This window comes from Stegodyphus dumicola, chromosome 4 (genome assembly GCF_044657685.1).
Source record: "Stegodyphus dumicola isolate Sdum_Otavi_A_Nest chromosome 4, ASM4465768v1".
Lineage (NCBI taxonomy): Eukaryota > Metazoa > Arthropoda > Arachnida > Araneae > Eresidae > Stegodyphus > Stegodyphus dumicola.
Genome location: NC_140771.1, coordinates 6598485 through 6621356, shown reverse-complemented (window position 1 = coordinate 6621356; position 22872 = coordinate 6598485). Strand labels below are relative to the sequence as shown.

Here is a 22872-nt window from a genome sequence, read left to right as displayed (position 1 = left end):
AAAGCATAAATTTTGAGCATGAGTTTAAAATATAAAATTTTGAGGGGTGAGTAAAATCAACATGACTGCAGAAAATATAATATTTGAATTTCTTGTAAGATTTTTCTATGAATTCTGCGTGCCTATTTGAAAGTATATTTAGAGTAATCTTCTAATATGATAAACATATTCAGAACACTTATGAAATATTGTTTGATAGATAACAGTATTTTCTAAAAATACCTATAACCTGAAGTGTAAAATACCCTTGATCTAAAGGAATGATGTACAGTGATACAAAACTTCAACCTCTCAGGAGTTTCAGTTTTTGGTCTTTTTTTCTGATTAAGATTTTTATTTTAAACAATAAAAATTTTGAGTTATGAAACTTTGAATTAACAAAACATTTGTGTATATGCACTCTAGGTAGAAGTTTTAAATATTCCATTGCAATATAATATTTTATTATATTAGATTTGGTGAAAGCATAGGATTTTCAAACATTTGAGTTTTAGGTATTTCTTTAAATTTAAAACCTAATTGTTTCAAAAAAAGTATGACCAGAATTTGAGCTATGTTGGAGATGTTTTAGAAAAATGTGACAGTTTGTTTTAAGTTTTGAGTAAGAACATTATTGATGGAAATAAAGCAATATGTCTCTGGAACTATACTGAACAAAACGAGCTGTTAACATTTGCACCAATTAAGCAAATTTAAGGAACAATATCTTAAATTTTCAGGATATTTATTAAGAAGACTGACTTTGAAGATTAATTTAAATATAGTCTAAATTAATGTTGGAAGTAAACATTAGATTGTGGATATGTGGAGTTCACATTGCATTTGACAAAAATTAAGAGCCCAAACTTCTATATAGTAGCTGTTTTTATAGTTATTAAGGAATTTGGTAAGTTATTGTTTATAGCTACTTGTTTATTTTGATTGTATACTGTTGGTCTGAAGCCAAAATTGCAAATCTGCACTTTTTGCTGCTTTTCACATACATAAATTTTTCAGTGTTATTATTTTTTTCTTTTTAAAATTCACATTTTGTGAGAAAAAAAAAGAGATAAACATTGTACCAGGCTTGTATGTTTATTTTCTTATACTGCATTTTATTTTTCACAGAACTTCAGGTACATAAGAGTTAAAACATGATATTATGACACACACACACACAAAAAAAAAGTTGAATTTATCTTATTCATCTGTAATGCTAAGATGTATAGAAGTGCAAAAAAATCGCAGGAAGGCCTTTTTGAATTAATGGAATTCTGGATTATTCTTGGCTATAAATAAACATACATAAAATACACATAATAAATAGAATATTTATTAGTGCCTAAAATCTCTGTCTGTAATAAACATAGTGTGATATAGTAGATATTTCAACGAGACTGCCATGACATAATTTGAGAAGTTCTTATTTAGAGTATTTTCCAGTTACTTTGGCACTTATATCAGTGCCATGTTTCTAAAAGTAGTTTCCAATCCAAACTACATTTCAATTAAATTGGCTACAGTTATGTCATTTTTTGATATATTTGGTTATACAGTACATGAATATGTTCATTTCTTATGAAAATGTCACTATATACAATTTTATAGTTGCTTTTTCATGGTTGATTGAGCTAGATATTTCTATCATATTTTGACTGTCTCTGTGAATAGTGTCTGTCTATAATTCTTTTCTTTCTCCCCACCCAGCGTTTTGCTGAAAATATGTAATATGTGTGAAAGCTTGCAATTTAATATTCTATCATTAGTGTTTATACATGCAACTGTAGCTTGTTAAGAATATTCTTAAAACTATCGAGTTTTCATCATTTTTCATTTATCTTTGTTCTAGTAATTTTCATTAGGATTTAAAAAAGGATAGTATTTAGTGGTTTCAGAAATGATCATCATGTAACTTTAATTGCACGTAAGCATAATAGAATGCGGTATTAAAAATGATTTAGTTGTATCAAAGTGATATCAAATTTTTAGTGGTATCAGAAATGATTATCTGTAACTTTAGTTACACATAAGCATAATCAACATAAATTTTCATTACAATATATGTGCTGTACTTTTTTTTTAAGCTGTGTTTTCAGTCTAGAATTTTCTTTTTTTTGAGCTTTTATTTAGTTTACTCATTGTGTTTCACTATGTGTGTGTGTGCAATTTTGTTATCGATTGGTTAATTTTGCATGTAATTGAATTTGTGGCACCATGAATGCAGGTTTTTATTTCTTATGTGGAATTGTAGATCATTCTGTTCCGAGTTCAAGTGATTAAATTAAAAAAATAGTTCTAGTAGAATGCAAGGGTACTGAAAAGTACTCTCCTGATTGACCTTTAAAAAAATTTGTTTCGTTAAATTGGCAACCTTTGGCAGTTTCATACCACTTGCGACTTTTGAAAGATTTGTGACAAGGTTCATACGGTCCTTAAGAGTCCTTAAATTTTTTGAAATCGATTTTTGGTCCTTAAAAGTCCTTAATTTTAGCCAAAATCAGTAGAAGGTCCTTAATTTTAATCGTCTGAAATTTCTCTCTGTTTTTACGACCGCCATTTTGAGTGTGGATTAGCATTCTTGAGGAATATTTTTGCCGATTCACTGACATATATGGTTATCTTTTGAATAAGTTCATGGGTTATAATTTGTTTCTATTTCTAATATAAATGATGGGATACTCAAGTTTTTAAGCAAGAAGTGAAACATAAGCATTTTGAAATTCATTTTTTCTAATAAAGAGCTCTTAAACGACTTTTTGCTTTTGGGGTTGTGAATTCTTTTATTAAACGGTTCTAAATTTGACGACTTGTCAACATTTTTGTGATTTTAAGATCAGTTTCTATAGAAAATTTTTAATTCCGAGATCTGAGAATTTTCGCTGATTTTTTTTTTTAAAACATCATAACATTGATAAATTTCTTTAAAATAATGGTAATATATTAGAATTATATTTAAAAAATAACATTAAAATAAAACATTTTTATTTTTCGCTATCATATTATAAAGTATCATTTTGGCAACTTATTATACAATATCTTGAATCTGAAAAATAAACAAGGTATAATGCTATAAAGCATAATTTACGAAACAGCTCTTAGTTAAAGCAAAATTAGCTATGTAATTAATTAAAAATGTCTTCTTTTTAATTTTTTCATAGTAAGTGTTTTTAATAAAAGTAAGCGTTAAAGTAAAATTTCTATTTTATATTTGTAACTGTAACATAAACATCTCGACTGTTTAATATATTTTACTAGTTATGGAAATAAATAGGCTAAAAATGTTTATGTTAGTCTTCTTTTTTTTTTTTTTTTTTTTTTTAAATGGGTGAGCCAAGTCTCTTCACAATGCTGGATGAAAGTATTGCCATGCCCAGGCAAAAGAAACTTCTAGTGCCTTGCAGTATGATACTGGTAACCAGGAAAACACCATATGTAAAATAATATTTTGATGTGTATAACGGCTAATAAAAACTAATGAAACCTCCCCTTAATCGAGCACTGGTTGCACAATCTGGGCAATAAAATTCTGCTTCTTAATTAACAACCTGAAATTAAACTTTGTTATTATTCATTTCCTTGAAATGGCATTCTTTTCCAGTAGGTGCCCTTGTGCGGAGGACAACTTAAGCACATTTTTCAGAATGGCCCTGCTTACCACAAAAATCTTATGCTAGTTTATAAATGATATTTTTGCCTCTTTTAATGCATAGATATTTATTTACAGTTCATTTCATTAATCACCAAAAACTTGTAGAGTCATTAGGTTATTTTGAAGCATATGAAAAATTAGGAATGCCTTCTCATAAAAATAATAAAAATAAGTAAATAAAAATAGTGTCTTCTCATAAACATAGTGTCTGCTGAAAACCTTGCAGCAAAAACATCATGGAGAAAAACATAGAGAAAACAACAGAAGACGAAAACTTCGTGGGAGAAGAGAAAGCATTGCAGTTCTAAAACCTCATGGTTGAAAATAAAGCGGTTCAAAAACTTCATCGTCCAAAATATCGTAATAAAAAATAAAGTACTTACAAATCATTGCATGATGATAATATCACACACATGTGTTTTCAGGTTTTGAAAGTTGTAAATGCATGTTCATATAAAAATTTTAGAGCACAAGAAGGAAAGAGAGATGTTTTTTTACTTCTATATTTCATATTTTTGGACAAACTAAAAAATTTTTGCTGAAAGAATAAGAAGGAAACTTAAGCATTTAAAAATTGAAAATGAATAGAAAATTAATGCAACTTAAGAAACTTAATTGTAAATTTATATAGTTGATTAACAAAGGTCATTAATAAATTATTCTTTTTTATAAAGCTTAAATGATAGTTTTTTATGAAAAATATAGTCTGAAATGCTTAGAAAAAGGAAGATAAATAACCGCATGAGGCTATTTCTATAACAATTGCTTAGTTAATGATTAAATTATTTTCTTTCACATTTGTTAATCTGAAATCGTTTTAATGAAAATTATATGCTGTTTTGTTTCCGTTTATTCTTAAAGTGCCATTAACTGTCATTAGCATTCTTAAAGTGTCATCATCATATATAGCATGCAATCAATTTTTTTTTGGATATTGGTTTGTTAGTTATGATGAAAGTCATTTGCATAATATGTCACTATACGAATAGAGAAACGTAAATGTGCGATGTTATCATCATGCAATGATTTGTAGGTACTTTTTTTTCTACCATGATATTTTTGACGACGATGTTTTTAAACTTAAGTTTGTAAGATGTTTTTAAGTTTTTTAATCACTCATTTCGGCTGTAACCTCTCAAAAACACTTTGAGTATGCTACCATTACACTATGAAGGCATGCAGAAAGGCGCGAGAAAATATCTTATATACTCCCCCTTTTAAAGGGCAACTGGGGGTTTGGGGGCCCAGTCGCCAAATCCTGGTGGTAAGAATCATCATCCACCACCTTTTAGTTTGGGCACCACTGTAGAATCATTAGGTTATTTTGAAGCAGGAGACAGGAAAAATGAGCAATGTCTTTGCGAGGAGCTGGACCTCTCGAATGTGTACCGAGTGTGCTACCATTACACACCGTGAAGGCATGCAGAAAGGAGAGAGAAAATATTTTATAAAACTACAAAGTTTAAAAACTGATTACCATTTAAAATTATTTGCAATGAAATCTAGCTTGTCATTTAAGTCTTGTTTTTTTCCCTCCATTTAACAAGTTTATATGCATTTTTTGCAGCATTTCATTTTAAAATTTGATTTTGTTAATTTTATGTCACATAATAATATAGTCTTTTATAGGACCTTAGAATTACAACATCCAAAAATATATCTGTTGTAAAGATTTCAAATGTTATAAAACAAACTCTTTTCTTTCTTTTAAAATAAGGAATATTAATGAAAGAAAAAAAATATTAGTTATGCAACTTTCTAGTTTTTTGTTAATAATTAGGTACATTTTTATAAGATTTTATTTAACTTCATAGTATTTGTTACTATGATCAAAACTTTGCTGTCAATTTTTAAACTATTTCCTGATAAGCTATAAAGCCCAAATTTTTCATATAAACACTCATTGTGGACAACAGTGGAATGTAGCGAAGCGATTTGTTCAAATTTGATTTAGTTTTTAAATTTGATGTTAAAGCATTTTTTTGCATATACTTCATTTAATGAACAAACTAAAACTCACACTATGAGATAGAGTGGCAAAAAATTAAAATGAAGTTCATGCAAGATTTTTAATTTAATTTAATTAATTTTTTTATTTTGCAAATTTGCTGTATTTGTTAGACCATTTTATGTAATAAAAGCCTGGATTGTAAGATTCATTGGAAGTAAAAGAGTTGTCATCGTAGTCATCACTGAAAAGCGAGTTTTCAGTTGTGAAGTTTGGTTAATAATGTGTTGCTGATACATAAAAAAAATATTAAAAAGAAATATTTTTTTAAAAATAAACTTTTATTTAAAACTTGTAAAATATTTAATGAAATTAAAGGAGGAAAATGAAGCCCAGTGGCTAGCGCATTGCAGAGCAGCACCACAGATCCGGGGTTCGATCTGATCCCGGGTCTGGGCAAGTTTGAGTCATCCTTTCATCCCTTGATTGGGTCGATAAAATAAGTATTAAGTTTGCTTGGGGACTAAAAACCGGGGTCCTGCGGCAAACTGATTACTTGGTCAGGGCACCCCGGGGCCCATGGTTCAAGAAAGCAGATTTTCGGGTACTGCAGGCCTTGGCCCATTAGGGCTGTTGCGCCACTGAGTTTAGTTTAGCAAAGGAGGAAAATAATTTATTATGCAGTTTAATAGTAACAATTGATTAAAAAATTCTCGTTTTAGAATTAATAGGTAATTTTGGCAAATTTAAGAGTATCCCTTAGCAAAAATTGGCGATTTTTTGGCACCATTCTTGTTTGCGTCCAACGCCCTCCCCAGTAAAATGGCATCCAAAACATAATGCAATAAAACATAATGAAAACAAAAAATATATAATCACAATAAACTGTATTTTAAATCAAACAAGGAAATAACATAAGAATAGAAATACATGTTATCTAATCTATGCACTTCAAAAAGGAAATATTGACTTACCTGTTCAAAAATTTCTGTTTCTTCGATATGTGTGATGCACAGAATTCCTTAACAGCATCCAGAAACTATTTAAAATTATATAAACTAGAATCTGTATACTGCTGTCACCACATTAATTCACAAAATGAAAAATATCTTCCATACTGCCGGACTGTCGGTAGCATTTCTGTCAAAAATCCCTTTTTATTATACCCCACATACCTTCAGTCTTGATATGAGCTCTGGTTTCGAAATCCTGAAATCTCACTGCGTAATTTACCGAGAGGTGAACAAAGCCATTTAAATCTTAATTTACACACCAGTCAATCAATGTTTTCTTTTCCAATCGTTCTAAAGTTTATTGAAACTTCAGGTTAATCGTATCTGTGGTAATCCAAGAGGTACCTTAAAATATAGACTAACCGCAATTTTATATTACGAGTAATAAAAACATGGGCATCTAAATAACACAATTTTTTAATTTAATTGCAATGAGAAAAGTATGAGCCATTAACTTTATAACTTTAGCAATGGTACCACAAATTTAACTAATTTATGATATAAAGTTAGTTAGAAAAATTGTCAATCTACTGTTCCCATTAAACTGCATAATAAATTATTTTCCTTCTTTTAGTTCATTAAATATTTTATGAATTTTTAATACAAGCTTATTTTTTAAAAGCCTTTTTCTTAATAATTTTTTATTTCTTAAACTCATTTAAGATGTATTCATTATTGAAACTTTGTCATTTTTACACCCTTACAAGTGAGAATAACCTTTTTTTTTGGCATTTGTTATATTTGTTTTTATTACTCTGTTTATATTTCTAGGTCATGTCTAGTGCAGGTTCACATCCATTTGGGTATGGTCAAAGTGCCAATAATAGCTTAGGTAAGTAATGTTCCTTTTTTAGTCCAAAGGGGCTTTGCCCCTGAAGAACTATTGTTTTCATTTTGTGATTTTACGTCGATTCACTACAAACGGAATCACTTATTATACTACAAATCACTGCAAACGGAATTTACATTGAATCACTTTTCAAACTGTTGCCACAAAGTATTATCGCCCTGTGTTATATTTAAAGAAATTAAATAATGAAAAATCTGCATAAATGCATGTATATTTCTCGCATTGTGATAAAAACAATGGTACATAGAGCCATTGAATTTTCAATGACGTAATCCTACTGCGAATATGGGCATGTGGAAGACCAAATTTGAACGATTTCCTGTTTTGTAAAACTTTAATGAATTTTTGATTAACAAACTCAATCATTTCAAAGCGAGTAGTGGCAACGTTGTACAGAAAAAATATTTTTATCTCCAGAGCGCGAGTCTCTGTATCGTAAATTCTAAAGATATGCTCATTTTAAAACTATTTTGCGATATTGCTGTCGAACTGAATTTTATGGTTTAAGTGCAAAGAACATAATATTTAATAAAATAATGTAACACAAAAATGTAAAAAAAATGCTCCTTTGGACGTAATTTAAAATCTGAAACGTTTCAGATTTTCTTTTTTTTTTTTTTTTTTGGTTGGAGGAGGGCATTCATTTTTGTATTGCTTCATGCACCAAACTGAATTAGAAGTTATTAAAGGGAGCATTGTATTACTTGTTTAAAATATGAGCTATTAAAAATTTAACATTTTAAACTAAAAATTTTCAGGGGAAAAACATATAAAATTAATACACAATTTTTTTTATAGTTCTGAAAGCATAATAAATAAATGCTATAGAATACATTTTTTTTTTTGATAGAGGTGCTTTCGAATGCTGTTAAAGTGAATTTGCTTATTAATTTTTTGCCTGAGTAAATTCTTTCAATGTACAAGGTAGATTTTTTTTTTTAATATTATGGATATTCCAAAAAATATTGAACTACAGTTTTTGATATTTGGTATGGTGCTTTGATAATGTATGGTTTTTGGATATAAAACATTGTGTTGTATGTATCACTCAAATCATGTCATAACTCTACCCATTAATAGCTGATTAGTTATAGCTATGGGAAATTGATAGCTTGCCATTCATTGTCCAGTGACTGGACAATGTTGCCGTTAACTATGGTAACTCATCCTTAGCTCAGTTTAGTTTGTATCTCAGTGGCTAAATGAGTTACTGACTGTAAAAAAGTATGATTTAAATAATTTTTCCTTTTTTGTAATATGGATATGAGTCTTCTCTTTACAATGTTTTTTGTGGAAATAGTTCTGTGCAAAACATCTTCAGTGACATTTTGGTAAATTTGTTTTGGTAACTGTTTAGCTGTAGTTCCTAGCTCCATCTGTGGTAAATAAGTGATACATTCTTCTAATCATTAGGTACTAAAGAAAAGAAAAAGTGATGAGTGAAATTCATATATCAAATGATAAGAAAAAAAAAGTACAAAATGATTGTTGCTGTGGGTTTCCCTTTTGCACGCACACACACACACACACACAAAAACTAGATATAAAAAAGATCTGATGTGAACATCACTTGATTTCCTCATATGCCAATTATACACTCATGTCCAAAATTATCTTTACATACCCAAAAATGATGATCTTCAATAAAATATCGAATCAATGTGATCCGTATTTGCAGGAAATGTGTGAAAACCAAGCCTAATTTAACATTATCCAATCAAAAGTGATCAAACTGTTTGTGATATGCAAATCTAGGCGTTACGTCATCCAAGGGTGAATCAAGCGCTTTGCGCAAACTGAATATTTGAATGAATTTCTGCAATATGGCGTTTGATTCCAGCGTGTAGGGACTCAAAGCGGTTTGTTATGGCTTCGAAGTACCATTTGGAAGAATCTGTAAAGTGGCGAATTATCGGCCGTTTAGAAGCAGGACAGTCAATCATGGAAACAGCCACATGTCTGAATATTTCAAGACATACAGTCTCTAAGCTATGGAAACAATTTTAAAATGATGGAAGTGTTGTAAGGAGGTCTGGACAAGGTCGGAAACGAATGACAACTGCTTCTGAAGATCAGTACCTGGCATTAATTGCCCGTCGTAACAGAAAGGCTACTGCTCGCCAGTTAAGTTCAGAGCTTGCAGTCGCCACTGGAACTGTTGCATCACGGCAAACAATATACAGAAGGCTTAATGAAAAAGGCCTTTATGCCAGAAAGCCAAGGGTATGTGTTTTACTGTCTTCACAGAAAAAGAGGGATCGCTTTAATTGGTGTAAAGAACATCAAAACTGGACTGAACATCAATGGTCCCATGTTCTCTTTACTGATGAGTAGCGGTTTATTTTAACTGGTGATTCTAAACGTGTTTACATCTGGAGGGAATCAGGAACACGAAATGATCCCTCGAACATTGTGGAACGTGACCGTTTCGGTAGTGGAGGTGTGATGGTATGGGATGGAATAATGATCGATCGACGTACGCCCTACACGTGTTCAGCAGCGGATCTGTGACAGGCCAGATATATCGAGATGAGGTCTTAGATCCTTATGTAAGACTTTTCAAGGGTGCATATGGACCTGACTTTTTATTTATGGATGATAATGCCCGTCCACATCGAGCAAACCTCGTTGATGAATTCCTTGAAAGTGAAGACATTAAGCGAATACCTTGGCCACCAAACTCTCCTAACCGTAACCCGATAGAGAACTTATGGGACTACATTGGAAGAGCAATTGCACGTATACATCCTCCTCCTAGAGATGTAAATGCTCTGAAGACGGCATTGCTGGAAGAGTGGAGATTAATTCCCCAAACTGTGGTCAACAACGTTATTTCCAGCCTTAAAGCACGTTGTGATATGTGTGTACAAGTCAGGGGAGATCATATTCCATATTAAATTCGTAAGACTTAATTCTTTTTCTGAATCATTCCTTTTTTTCTTAACTCTCTTTGTCACACTTTATTACCATTTTTATTGTTTCATGCTACAATTTTATATCATATGAGGTGATCTTCAATTTTTTCTTTTGCATTTATGTGTCATCATGTTATGTATGATTCCACGAAAATTCATTAAATTATAAGTCATAGTCTCTGAGAAATCCGTGAATTTATGCATGTAAACATAATTTTGGACATGAGTGTATTATAAACACTTCATGCTGCACTTTATTTAAACTTATTTCCTCTAATTATAGCTTAATTAACTGATCTTTCAAGGCAAGTTGAAAACTGACATAAAAATTTGCAAATTTTGAAATTAAATATCCCGATCAATTTTTGTCATGTGGAAGTCAAACTTCTTGTATTTTTATTTTTTAATAAAGAGTATGAAACTTTCCCAAATATAAATATAAAAACCAGAAATCTGCATTAAAAGTTAGATTTTATTATTAATATTTTTGTCATTTAAAATCCTTCTATAATTGGATGTACATGTGTATAACAAATGTTGGGAAAGTAAAAACCAAGAAATGACTTTGTTAAAGGGGGAGTAGCAATGTAAAAGAGAGGTATACAAATACATGTAGCAGTCCCATATACAAAATTTCAGTGTTCTATAGCTAATCATTTTTGAGTTATGCAAGATGCGTATATACAGACATCATGGGAAAAAAAAAAAAAAAAAAAAAAAAAAAATCCATTTTACAATCTATTTTGGAATAAAGAATCCTTTATTCTGTCCATACATATAGGCTGTAACGTCTGAACACCTGTGTTGGATGGAAAGAGAAGAGCAGTTGTCTTTTAAATATTTATTTTAAAACTTAATAAGAATTTCTCGAATACTAGTAGGTCAAATAATCAAAACATTACAGCCATAATACTAAACAATGGCCGCTGGATGCGGCTGCGACACTGGTTGTGTCTTCTTTCAAGTCTTTCACTGCATAAAAAAAACTCGCACAAAAGCCCCTCGCTTTTCTTTCCGCGTCTTTTCGGAAATGCCTTAGGATGAGATAATTTACTACGTCCTTTGTGTCCGGAAACCGCACCAGGGGATTTCCGCAACACATTTCCTCAAAGTTCTAACTGACAATTAGTTTCTGGACAAAACAGGAAGTTGTTCTTATTAAGAAATGTTTATCAGAGGTGTGCATATTGTCACAAGGCATCATGCAAAAAAATACTTCTTTTACTTGGAAGTAAAAACAAATAAGGGCTGCAAGAATGTCAATACATGAAAAAAATAACATGGTACGATGAAGTAGTACATGGAAGTAAAAACAAATAAGAATTGCCAGAATGTCACTGAAGATGTCAAAATGTCACTTGATATGCATCACCATAAGAAGTCGTGACACCTCAAAAATTATTCCCGAGAAATATAGACCTGAGATAATGATAAGCATCAAACTTTTATTGCCTAAGCAAAAATTTTTTTGTAAAACATTTTTTTAATGTGATTTGAATATTTATCTTTTTTCATTATATCTTTCTATTATGAATCATTCTGCATATCTGTCTGATTCTTTCAAGATGTTTATATTGAAATTTTATTTTATTTGGCTATTTAATCTTCTGATTTAGTATTAACTAAGTTGTTGCTTCAACTCTGCAGCAATGCAAAATATTTTCTGGAATTGATCCAAATTCATTTTATATGTGGCAGGACTTCAACCTTCATTAATTTATTATTATAACATTCATATGCTGTTTGTTGATCAGTGTTACACAGATGGCTATTGTTTATTTCTTTATAATGCGAGTTCAGTAATTCCTCCACATTCACTAAGCTTCATTAACAATTTTCAATGGCAGCAGTTTCATTAATGATTGCTGTTGATTATTGTTTAAATCCAGCAAAATCAGAAGTATATTAATAAAAACCTTCTTTCCTCATGGAGTACTGGTTCATATTCTGGATCTGTCTGTATAAATGCAGAGTATCTGTGCAATATAGGGACATTTAAAATGCTGGTGAGCTAAAAGTCCTCTCGAGTGACTTAATGGTAGGGAAAGAGGGCTGGAAGGCCATTGGTTTCAATCCCAGAGTGTGCTTCATTAAAAGTGTGACAGAACTTTACAATTAGTATAATGGGACTATATGTGTGAGATAATTTGTTGAATTCTGGTGCCCTGTCCTCTTCTTAATTTCCTTCCTGTCTTGTTATCTTTGATATCATTTACTCTAAAAATTCATTGGTTTTCTTAGCTACAATTTTTATGTTCCTAAACATAAGTAATAAAACTGAATTCTCATTCTTAGTATTTCATATAGCTTGTTCAAAATTAAATTTTAGGTAATGTGCCTTAAATGTTATGAAGCTATCGAGATTAGCATGCTTCAAAATGTGGATGCCATTTAACATGGTAAACAACATGATTATTATACAAATTAGTTATTACAGGAGAATGGCCATGGAGATGACCTAATATCAACAAAGCTTAAGATTATTTTATTTGCTGTATTTTTTAACTGGTTCTTTACTTCTTACTGGAATAATTATAGAATATGCCTACAAAAACCAACATTGTTGTGTGTTCTTGCTGACACGGAAGTTCTTTTATTTCTGTGGTTGTTACTGACTTTAGTTCAAGTTTAAAATCATCTTTCCTCCCATTAAAATCATTAATTTTTGTTTCTGAACTTTCAATTAAATTAGGTTATTGAATATTTTTAACTAGGAGTAGTTTATCTACATTTACTTAAATTGTTTTTCTAAATTCTACAGGAGTACAATTTCATCAACATAAAGTAGATACTTTATCAATATAAGATAAAGTATCTACTTTATGTTGATGAAATCTATCTATGATGAAACTATGATCATCAGTTTTCATTTATTTCAGCTTTTAAATTTTTATGATCCCCCCCCCCCCATTTGAAAAATTTTAGTCAGCACTTAATTTTTTTTTTTTTTTTTTAAAGGAATGGGTGCACCCAGTCTTCAACAGACTCCAAGAAGTTTAAGTGGTCAGCAGTTTCCTTCCAGAAGTGGAGGAAATGGTGTTCAAGGTCATGTCACACCAACAAGTTCTGGAATGCCAAATTTTTCACCATGTCTTCCTAATAATATGCCTCCCCAACAGCCTTCTCCAAATAGGTACTAAAGCTTTTGTTCTTAACAGTGTATTTCTTTGAGAATGTGTCGGATCATAATTTTTAGAATGATATTTGCTACAGTCTTGACATTACTTTGAAAGGTCTTGTATCATATTCAAGCATGAATTTCCTTTTCTTATATGAAGTAGTGTTTAGTAGATTTTTAAATAATGCTTTACAATTTGATCATGTTATTGCTTATTTTGTAATTTGATCATGCTAATGTTAAGCCAGTATTTTTTCTTTAAAGTAGTATGTTGGCTGCATGTGAATTTAATGTTGTGTTTATAAAACATTGTTTAGATAGAAGAAGAGTACATTTTAATTTAAATTTTTTCTTTAATTCTCATTCTTCAGGTAATAAAGTTTTTAATTAGCTAAGCAAACTGTGAATCTTAAGGGAAAGTAGTTGGAATGTGTAACAGAGTGAGAGCATAATGTTAATGCATTATAGAAAAATATGAACAACTAAGCATAAAATTTAAATATAATTGATTTTGAGTTATGAAAGCTGTCATCCTCATTTAATCCACATTTTCTATTGCTTAGGATTGGGTGAGTTCCTCTTTTCAGTGGTTGAGCTGGTGGCTGCATAGATTTTCATTTCTGTGTAATATAAATGCTGCATCTTATCTTGTAGAGTCATTAGGTTATTTTGAAGCAGGAAACATGAAAAATGAGCAATGCCTTCACTGGGACTCGAACCTGGACCTCTCAAATGTGCACTGAGTGTGCTAGCATTACACCACAAAGGCATGCAGAAAGCAGGGAGAAAATATCTTATAATCTTAGAAAACCTTTTTGGAAAATATCTCTTTCCATAGACGGTAGCCATAGTATGATTTGCTGCTATCAAATAAACTAACGTAGTGTGGGCGTCTTGCATTGTTTTGAAATTTTGAAATTATCAGATGAATTTTATTATGAGATGGAAACACTTTAAAGGAAGGTGCTGAGAAACTTGAAATCCTTTACTTTAAAGATAAGAACTTTGCTGGGGAAAAAAAAAAAAAAAAAACTTCAAATATTTGCTCATTTTGATTATTTGCTTTAATAGATGATGTGTCGAAAAACAAATCAGACTAAAACAATAATCTTTAAATAATATAAGAAATATAAAACTACCCAATTATACTAGAACAAATTTCATCAAATTTAAGATTGTTTAATCGTTATTTGATTTTGCAGTTAAAGGAGTCAATGTGAATATGAAAGGGTATTTATGTATTACAATGTTGTTAGTACTGACTAACAATCAGATTTTGATGCTAACTAAAAAATTCCTAATGGCAATTAAGATAGCAATTATATGAATTTTTTTATATGATAGAACTTATTCTTAAACATATGGAAAAGTTTTAAATACATATGACTTCATAAGAAAAAAAAACTTATGACAAATGTAATTTAATCATATTGGTATTATTGCCATTTGCCAGTGTTTATCCAATTTCAGATATAACATCATATTGTGGCCATTTCTGCATAGCCAGGACTCAAACTTGGACTTCTCGATATGCACTGAGTGGGCTACCATTAAATCACAAAGGAAATCTGGAAGGAGGGTACATTTTACACTTTGCATCTAACAGATACTGAAACCCGTGTGAGGCAGCCTAACGATCATATTCATCTGATATTGGATTCCCAAACACTGACACTTTGCATCTTCTTTTGTTCAAGACGAGTTCCAGATTTTTAACATTTTTTTTTTTTTTTTCAAATGATTGAATAAACAAATGTACATTATAGATTTTTGAGGGAGAAAAATACAAAAGATTCTTGAAAGTTCTTTTTGCTATACAGTATGCAATCGTTAACATAAAAGCAGCATTTCTAGATACAGTGTAACATGTAAATACTCATTAGATACTTTTGTATTAAGTAATTATGTAGTAAATACTCATTAGATACTTTTTGTGTTAAGTAATTGTGTACCCACATATATATACAGTACAAAGTCTGTAATCTGGACATCCTCTATCTGGAATGATCTATAATCCAGACCTCAAGGCCACAAAATTTTTTTTGTATGCTTTATGCATGCCCGTTTAGTGTATAATGGACGGTATAAGTTAGGCTAAAATTATCTTTACTGATTCTAAGGCATTTCAGTTAATGTTGCAGATTGCGCTGTTCCTTAATCTTTTAATTGGATCAAGCTTATTATTTTTTGCAGACTGTTAGAGCAATTTTATAAAAATTAAGCTTGAACTTTTGATTATGTCAAAAAGAGTTTCCAATTATGGAGCTGCCAAAGGATGCACAAAGCGAAAGCATGTTTCTATATTCATCAAGCAAAAAGTGCATTTTCCAGTTATTGGATTTTGTAAAGAAATGTGGAGAAGCAGTAATAAATGAAGATGATATAGCAGAAATTTTTCATTGCGACGCCAATGCCCCATTCATCAATCAATGGCCTGCGAAATCTGTAGTATGGTTCTAGATCCAGAAAATACTGCTTCCAATAGTGAAGAAAGTGACAGAGTCCAGGTGAAAAAATTTCATTTGACAAGTTAGTCGGTATTCTCAACACAGCAATTACAGGACTTGAACAGTGGAACTTTGTAACTGAACAAGAAATTATGTCTGTTTATATAATTAAAGAGAAAGAATTAGCACAAAAAACAAAGCAACTTAAACAACTTACATTGAAAGAAATGTTTAATAAAGTAAACAAATAAATATTAAGCTTTTTTTTTTTGTAAATTTCGATACCCCTTAGATCATAATTGCTATTTATTTCATAAATTACGGTTTCATATTTTTAATTGTATAATTTCTGCGTGCCATCTTACCACATTTAAATTGATGATCTATAATCCGGGAAAAACCCTAATCCAGAATCGCCGAAGTCCTGACCAGTCTGGATTACTGACTTTGTACTGTATTTATTATTATGTAGATACTTGCGATACATGTAATGTATGCAAGCAAGTATTTCTAAATAAATAAAGTTTTGAAGTTATTTTTTTACTTGCGATACATGTAATGTATGCAAGGAAATATTTCTAAATAAATAAAGTTTTGAAGTTATTTTTTTAAACTCTTTTTATTTTTTAAATACCCTTTTCTGAATTTCTGGTGAGATAAACTCAGACAATATTTTTTTCATATAAAAATATTCTTTACTATTTTTGTTGTAGTCGAAGCATGTTAATGAATTCTCGACCACTCCCAACTCAAAGGTCATTGAGTCAGGATATGAAGAGGATAGTTGGACTTGGTGGGCCTTTAGGCGGGTAAGTGTACTTTTTTAGTTTTATATAAAAGTCAGAATAATTTTATGTGAATGCATAGGTAGATCTTTTCCTGTTTTTTAATGATATGATTTTAACCCTCCATGTAGCGTAGCCATATATACACATTCAGAAATATTTGTTATATCATTTAAGTATGCATCTTGTTATGTGTCCAGACAATTCAACTAGTCTCTATATTGGAAAGAAACAAATGTCAAGGTAAAAAGTAGGAGAGTCCTTTTGGAATTATAAATCATTACTCAGGGGTTTGAGGCTAAATCCACTGAGAAGGTTGAAATCCCTTCTTATTACAAACCAGTTCTCATTTATGATTTTGAGATTAAATTAAAATTTTACTCTCTAAATAAAAATGAACATTCTTTCAAGGTAAGAGTCTAGTACAGGGGTCGGCAACCTTTTGAGTCGGAAAAGTCAAAAATTACAATTTACAAAATTTTAAAAGTTTTTAAAGAGCCACTAAATTTTTTCTTGCCAACAATAAATAGTACTCGCATAAATAAAGTTTTTTGATAAAGAAAAACTAATCTATTTATTCATAAGAAAAAAATATCTATTCATTCATATATACATAAATAGTATTTTTCACAACAAATTAGATAATATATATATGGCATTATTAGATAATTACTTATTATTTAAGGAAAAAATTAAAACAATTAAACATTTACTTACAGCACTAACTTGTACTTCAATAAAAAAACAATTGAGCAAACAAATTCAATGGGAGCTATGGCTTTGCATACAGTAATGTACATTTGAGCAAACAAATTCAATGGGAGCGATGGCTTTGCATACAATAACGTACATTTGAGCAAACAAATTCAATGGGAGCCTTGGCTTTGCATGATTTTAGAAGGTTTGGATAAATTTTGCTCATATTTGATTGTTTTAAGTTTCAAGCACGACTCTAAATTTTTATTTGTTAGCTGGCTTCTTACTGCACTTTTAATTATATTCATGCAAAAGAATGCTTGCTCGCACAAATATGTCGATCCGAAGATAGTCTGCACTCCAAATTGCCAACTTCTTCACCTCACTGTAGCAATCTGGAAGACTATTCCATGCGTCGAATATAAGTGCCTCAACTCGTGACATTTCTTTTAAAGCTGTCGACTTTTGTTGCATTATGTACATTCATTTTTGGACCTCCTACTCTTCCGACTTGCTTTACAACTCTGTAAATTCTATAAATTTGTTTTTTCCACTCCACAAAGCTTTACTTTTTAAATCAATCAGTTGCATTTCTAGAGATTCAGTATCAATTCCAAATTGCTCAGTGTGGATTTCGTTATGATTTGTGTTGAGAGGGTTTACTATGAATGCTAGAGTGGTTTTGAATTACTCAAATCTGTCAGCAAATTCATCTTTAATTTTTTTGTAACTGTGCTGAAGTAATTTGTGTCAACAGTTGCAATGGTTTTATTGCGATATTGCATTAGAAATTGAAAATGAAGTAATTTACCGCTCTGAATATCTTCTGCAAAAAGAATTAATTTTTCTTCAAAACAAACCACTTCTTCTTCTAAAACATAGGCTGGGTTTCCCTTTCCTTGCAGTTTTGGATTCAGCTGATTTAATTTCTCTGTGACATCCACCATAAAGTAAAATTTTTGGGTGATTAATGCCTTTTTCATTTAGGAATGTATTTCATTCAAGTACAAAGCAGAACGTTTCAACACCTTTTATTTGGAAAGCCATCACACTTTATTGTGAAGAAGGAGGTCGGAATACCGAGTCTCCATTTCGTTTAAGAATTCTTTAAACTGACGACGGTACAGTGCTTTTGACAAGATGCTGATAACAATCTTGATTACCAAATTCATAACCTCAACTATTTTGGTCGGAAATGTTTGTGCACAAAGCGCTTCTTGGTGTATTATGCAGTGAAACGTAAGAATTTCGGGTTAATCTTTGGATTATGGTAACTTGGCGATTTTTTGGCGAAAATTTGGCGACCAACCCTGCTACAGCAACCTGCTAGTTTTGTTTTGGACACCAATTTGTTTTCATGAAATAAAGTCTTGTTTTTTTTTTTTTTTTTTTTTTTTTTTTTACCTCAACATTTTTTTCCAACAATCTGCTAGCCGAATTACGCTTATGCTAGAACTTTTATCATGATGAAGATTAGGTGCAAAATTGGGAGAAAGTGTAGAATTGCAAACTGCTTGCCACGTTTTCAAGAATTGCACATACACGGTATCATCCATGTACACGTCAACCTATTTTCATTAAAAAAAAAAATCCCAGAATTGCACAAAAATGGCATTGCGCACACTCTTGACTTAATCCATGTACACTGCTAAAGTCCTAGCTAGTAACCTTTATCGCCTTACCAAAATGTCACCAAACTACCTGTTACCATATTCCAAAGATTAGCCGAATTTCGTGGTTTATTTTGCTCTGAAAAATCATTGTTGCCCCTTATTTTTTCCTGTCATACTTCTGGCTCCATCAGTTGCTATTGAAGCAATTTTATTTAAATCAATCTTATTGTCTTCAAGGCATTTTTGCACAGCATTCGCTATATCTTCTCCTCTATTTTGTACCAAGAGCGGTATCAATCCTATAAGTTCTTCTTTTGGATCTCGGGAAGACACGTACCTGACAAAAAGGGCAACTTGTGCCGTGTCTTTTATGTCACAAGACTCATCTATAGCAAGTGATAAAGCAGAAGAAAGCTGAATATCTTCCACCTGCAAATATGTTACATTTGAAGATATTTTAGCTTTTCTATTTTGTACTGTTTTAGCGGATAGTGGCAAATCTTTGATTTTTTTCAAGATTTCTGGTTTGTTTTTGAAATCACAAAACAATTCTTCAGATGCACATATGAAGCAATCTTTGACATACTCACCATCTGTGAATGGTTTGCCTTTTTTTTCAATTTCTAATGATACCACAAAGCTTGCCATTACTTGTAGATTGTATAACATTACTTGTAGATTGTGTCCAGTTACTTAACATGGAACTTGATTGCTGTTTTTATTTTTGGATCTCGTTGACAGCTTTTTGCTTTCATTGCTGGCTGGATATTTAATAGCAAACTGAGTATGTTTTTAGTGAAGTGTCTCTAAATTTGAATTCTTATTGTGTGTGAGTTTTTCGAGGCCAATGAGATAAGTCGCAAGGCATATGAAATTGCATATGAAAGCGAACGACTGCGTCCAATCCCGATGGAATTCTCGATGCTCTTCTTCAGTTCTTCTCTTTTTTTTTTTTGTTGTTTGTTTTTGGATGAAATAAATAATATTTGAGTATGGAACTAAAGAGTTGCAGCTTCACATCCAAAGAGCCGCAGGTTGCCGACCCCTGGTCTAGTACATTTCTTGCCAAGATTCATATATTATCGTTTTTATAAAACTATATAAAATTTTTCTTTCTCATGTAAAATATGTATTATGCATAAAAAGTATAAATACTTATTTAGGATTCAAGTTATTCATTATAATTAATCGAGGCTTTTCATTAGGAATTTTTTCATTTGACAGTATAATTACCTCCACTCATCACTTGTTTTAATACATTTGAAAATAATTTTAAAAGCTCTTATTCTCTTAGCTGCTTCTTGCTATTAATATATAATTCCTTTCATGTTACATATTTCTGCATGACTTCTTTATTTAGAATATTTCTTTATTTTTTTGTCTTCCAGTTGTATGGTATTTTCAAGTCTAAAGCTCTGTGCTGCCCATTTTATTATATACATTAATGTGCCTGGACACTATAATAATTTTTTCTTGTGGCAGTTTGTAAAATTTTATTTAGCTTTCAGCAACTAATTCTTCGAATTTCAGTTTAAATTTTATATCAGTTTTTGATTAAAGGTTCTCATAATGTTAATTACATTGATTTTTCCCCCCATAATAAAAGAGCTTTTTTAAAGCTAATATTGCAGATTTTTAGATTTTTCAAAAAGAGAAGAGAATTTCAGCAGAATATTTATCTTTAATGCTAGATCTTAGAAAAATTCAAGAATTAAGGATTATTTTAACAAGTTGGAATATTTATTATTCAATGTGAACACTGTGTAGCTATGAAACTCATTTAAAAACTTCATCCTATTCACCGGGTGTTGAATGCCAAATGAGTGTTTGAAGTTTCAGTATCAGATTTAATAGTTGCATTTGATTTTCATTTATGGTGGCAATGAATAATACAATATGTATTCTTTGCCCATTATTTAAAATGTAAATTATTAAAAGCTTTTATATCTTTCATTGAATCATATATTATTGATTTAAGTGCTGAGCTTATGCAAAAACAGTTCTAATGCAGTAACAGTACTAAACTCCAGAAGCAAAAAATTTTAGTAAATGTTCAAAGGCTGTGCAGGGTTTGTTTCCAGGCATTAAACTAAGTTGAGGGACGGGAAAACACAGTAAGCAATTTTTAAATTGAAAATCAATAGGTATTTGAAGTACTGATTATAACAGCATGCATTCATTTATTGATTATGTGTCCTAATATACTGTATTAAAAAAAAGTCATCCACAATTTAACAGATTCAGTTATTTGGTAAATAACTAATATGCTTGAATAATGAATGCACTTGACTAATCCATTCTGTTATTTTAGTGATTTTCACATTTTTCTTATTAACAATTTTTTGATTATTTTGTAATTTATGGGTTCCCCCCAGTTAGATATAAACATGAAATTATTACTGCTTTTATGTATATATACTGATATTCTGTAAAATATAGCAAATTGGTCATATTTCTTTATTTTTGCCAAATTTAAATACTGTTTTTCTTTCTATATATATGCTTGAAACATTTTTTGATTACATTATTAATACAGAAATTTATTTATAAATAGGTTTTAAGACTTCTGTAAAAATTTTTGAATTATTAATTATAATCTAAAGAAAATACTTAATACATGCTTTTTCTTGTTTCAGAAACATTCCTACCTCTGATGATAGTTTTAACAAAAGAGAAAGAAGTTCTATGTTTAATGTGTATGTATATAAATTTGTTCTTTTAATAAATTATTGTTTAAATACTGAATTAAAAAAAAATCAATCTACTGCTATTTCACTGCCATTATATTTGAGGAAGTATATTTGAAGAATCTATATACAAAGTGTGTTCGAAAAGTTCGGTGATTGGTTTCATAATTAAAAAACCACGCTGGTTAGGATCTTGCACTCACGCAGACGCAGTGAGAGAAATGTCATCTAGAGCCATCTAATGGCCATTTTACGACAGATAAGAGGAAGCGCACGCTATGAGCAGTTTAACACAGTCAGTGTGAGAAAGATTGTCAGTGTGACATGGAGCAACGCATAAAGTTTTGCTTCAAGTTAGGCAAAACGGCGACGGAGACACATGACGTGTTAGTGAAAGTTTACGGTCAGGAAGCAGTGTGTAAAAAGTGTGTTTATGAGTGGTTTAAATGCTTTACAGATGGAAAGGAGGATGTCAAAGATGAGCCGCGGTCGGGACGCCCTACAGCAAGCACAACTCCAGACAATGTGGAACGAGTTTGACGGATGCTTGCGGCAGATCGACGACTATCTTTAAGAATGATAGTTGGTGAATTGCAGATAAGCCTAGCCAGTGTGAGCACCATTGTGCACAAACATTTGCATAAACGTAAGATATGGGCCCGGTTTGTACCGCACTTGCTGTCAGACGAGCAAAAGCAATACCGGATGGAAACCTCTGGAGATTTTATCGACATGTGTGACCGGAATCCACAATTCTTGGAAACAATAATTACGGGGGATGAGTCATGGTGCTATCAATACGATCCGGAGACCAAGCGGAAATCCATGGCATGGTGTTCAACGTCATCACCCCCTCCCAAAAAACGTCGTTTGACACAATCCAGGATCAAGACGTTGTTGATTGTCTTTTTCGGCAGTAAGGGTTTGATTCATCGTGAATTTGTACCTGCGGCTACAACCGTCAATGCGGAATACTACGAGGGGGTTTTGAAACGGCTGCTGCTACGCATACGCCGGATTCGGCCACAGTACCAGAATGGACAGTGGAATCTGCTCCATGACAACGCCCGGCCACAGACTGCGATCCGTGTAACCCAATTCCTCGACAGGCACCAGGTTCCAGTTTTGGGTCACCCTCCATATTCTCCAGATCTAGCTCCCGCGGACTTCTT

The 22872-nt window shown here is 31.3% G+C and overlaps 1 protein-coding gene across 2 annotated transcripts in view; it reads left to right on the top strand.

Annotated features, from left to right (window-relative positions):
- Positions 1-22872, top strand: part of LOC118188076 (CCR4-NOT transcription complex subunit 2-like) — a 59699-nt gene that overhangs the window by 1229 nt on the left and 35598 nt on the right. For both annotated transcript variants that reach the window (XM_035358421.2, XM_035358420.2), the window contains exons 2-5: positions 7361-7421; positions 13313-13487; positions 16633-16728; positions 21650-21709. In XM_035358421.2, coding sequence (XP_035214312.1) covers positions 7364-7421; positions 13313-13487; positions 16633-16728; positions 21650-21709 — 389 coding nt within the window. In that variant the 5' untranslated portion in view covers positions 7361-7363. The remainder of the gene's footprint in view (positions 1-7360; positions 7422-13312; positions 13488-16632; positions 16729-21649; positions 21710-22872) is intronic.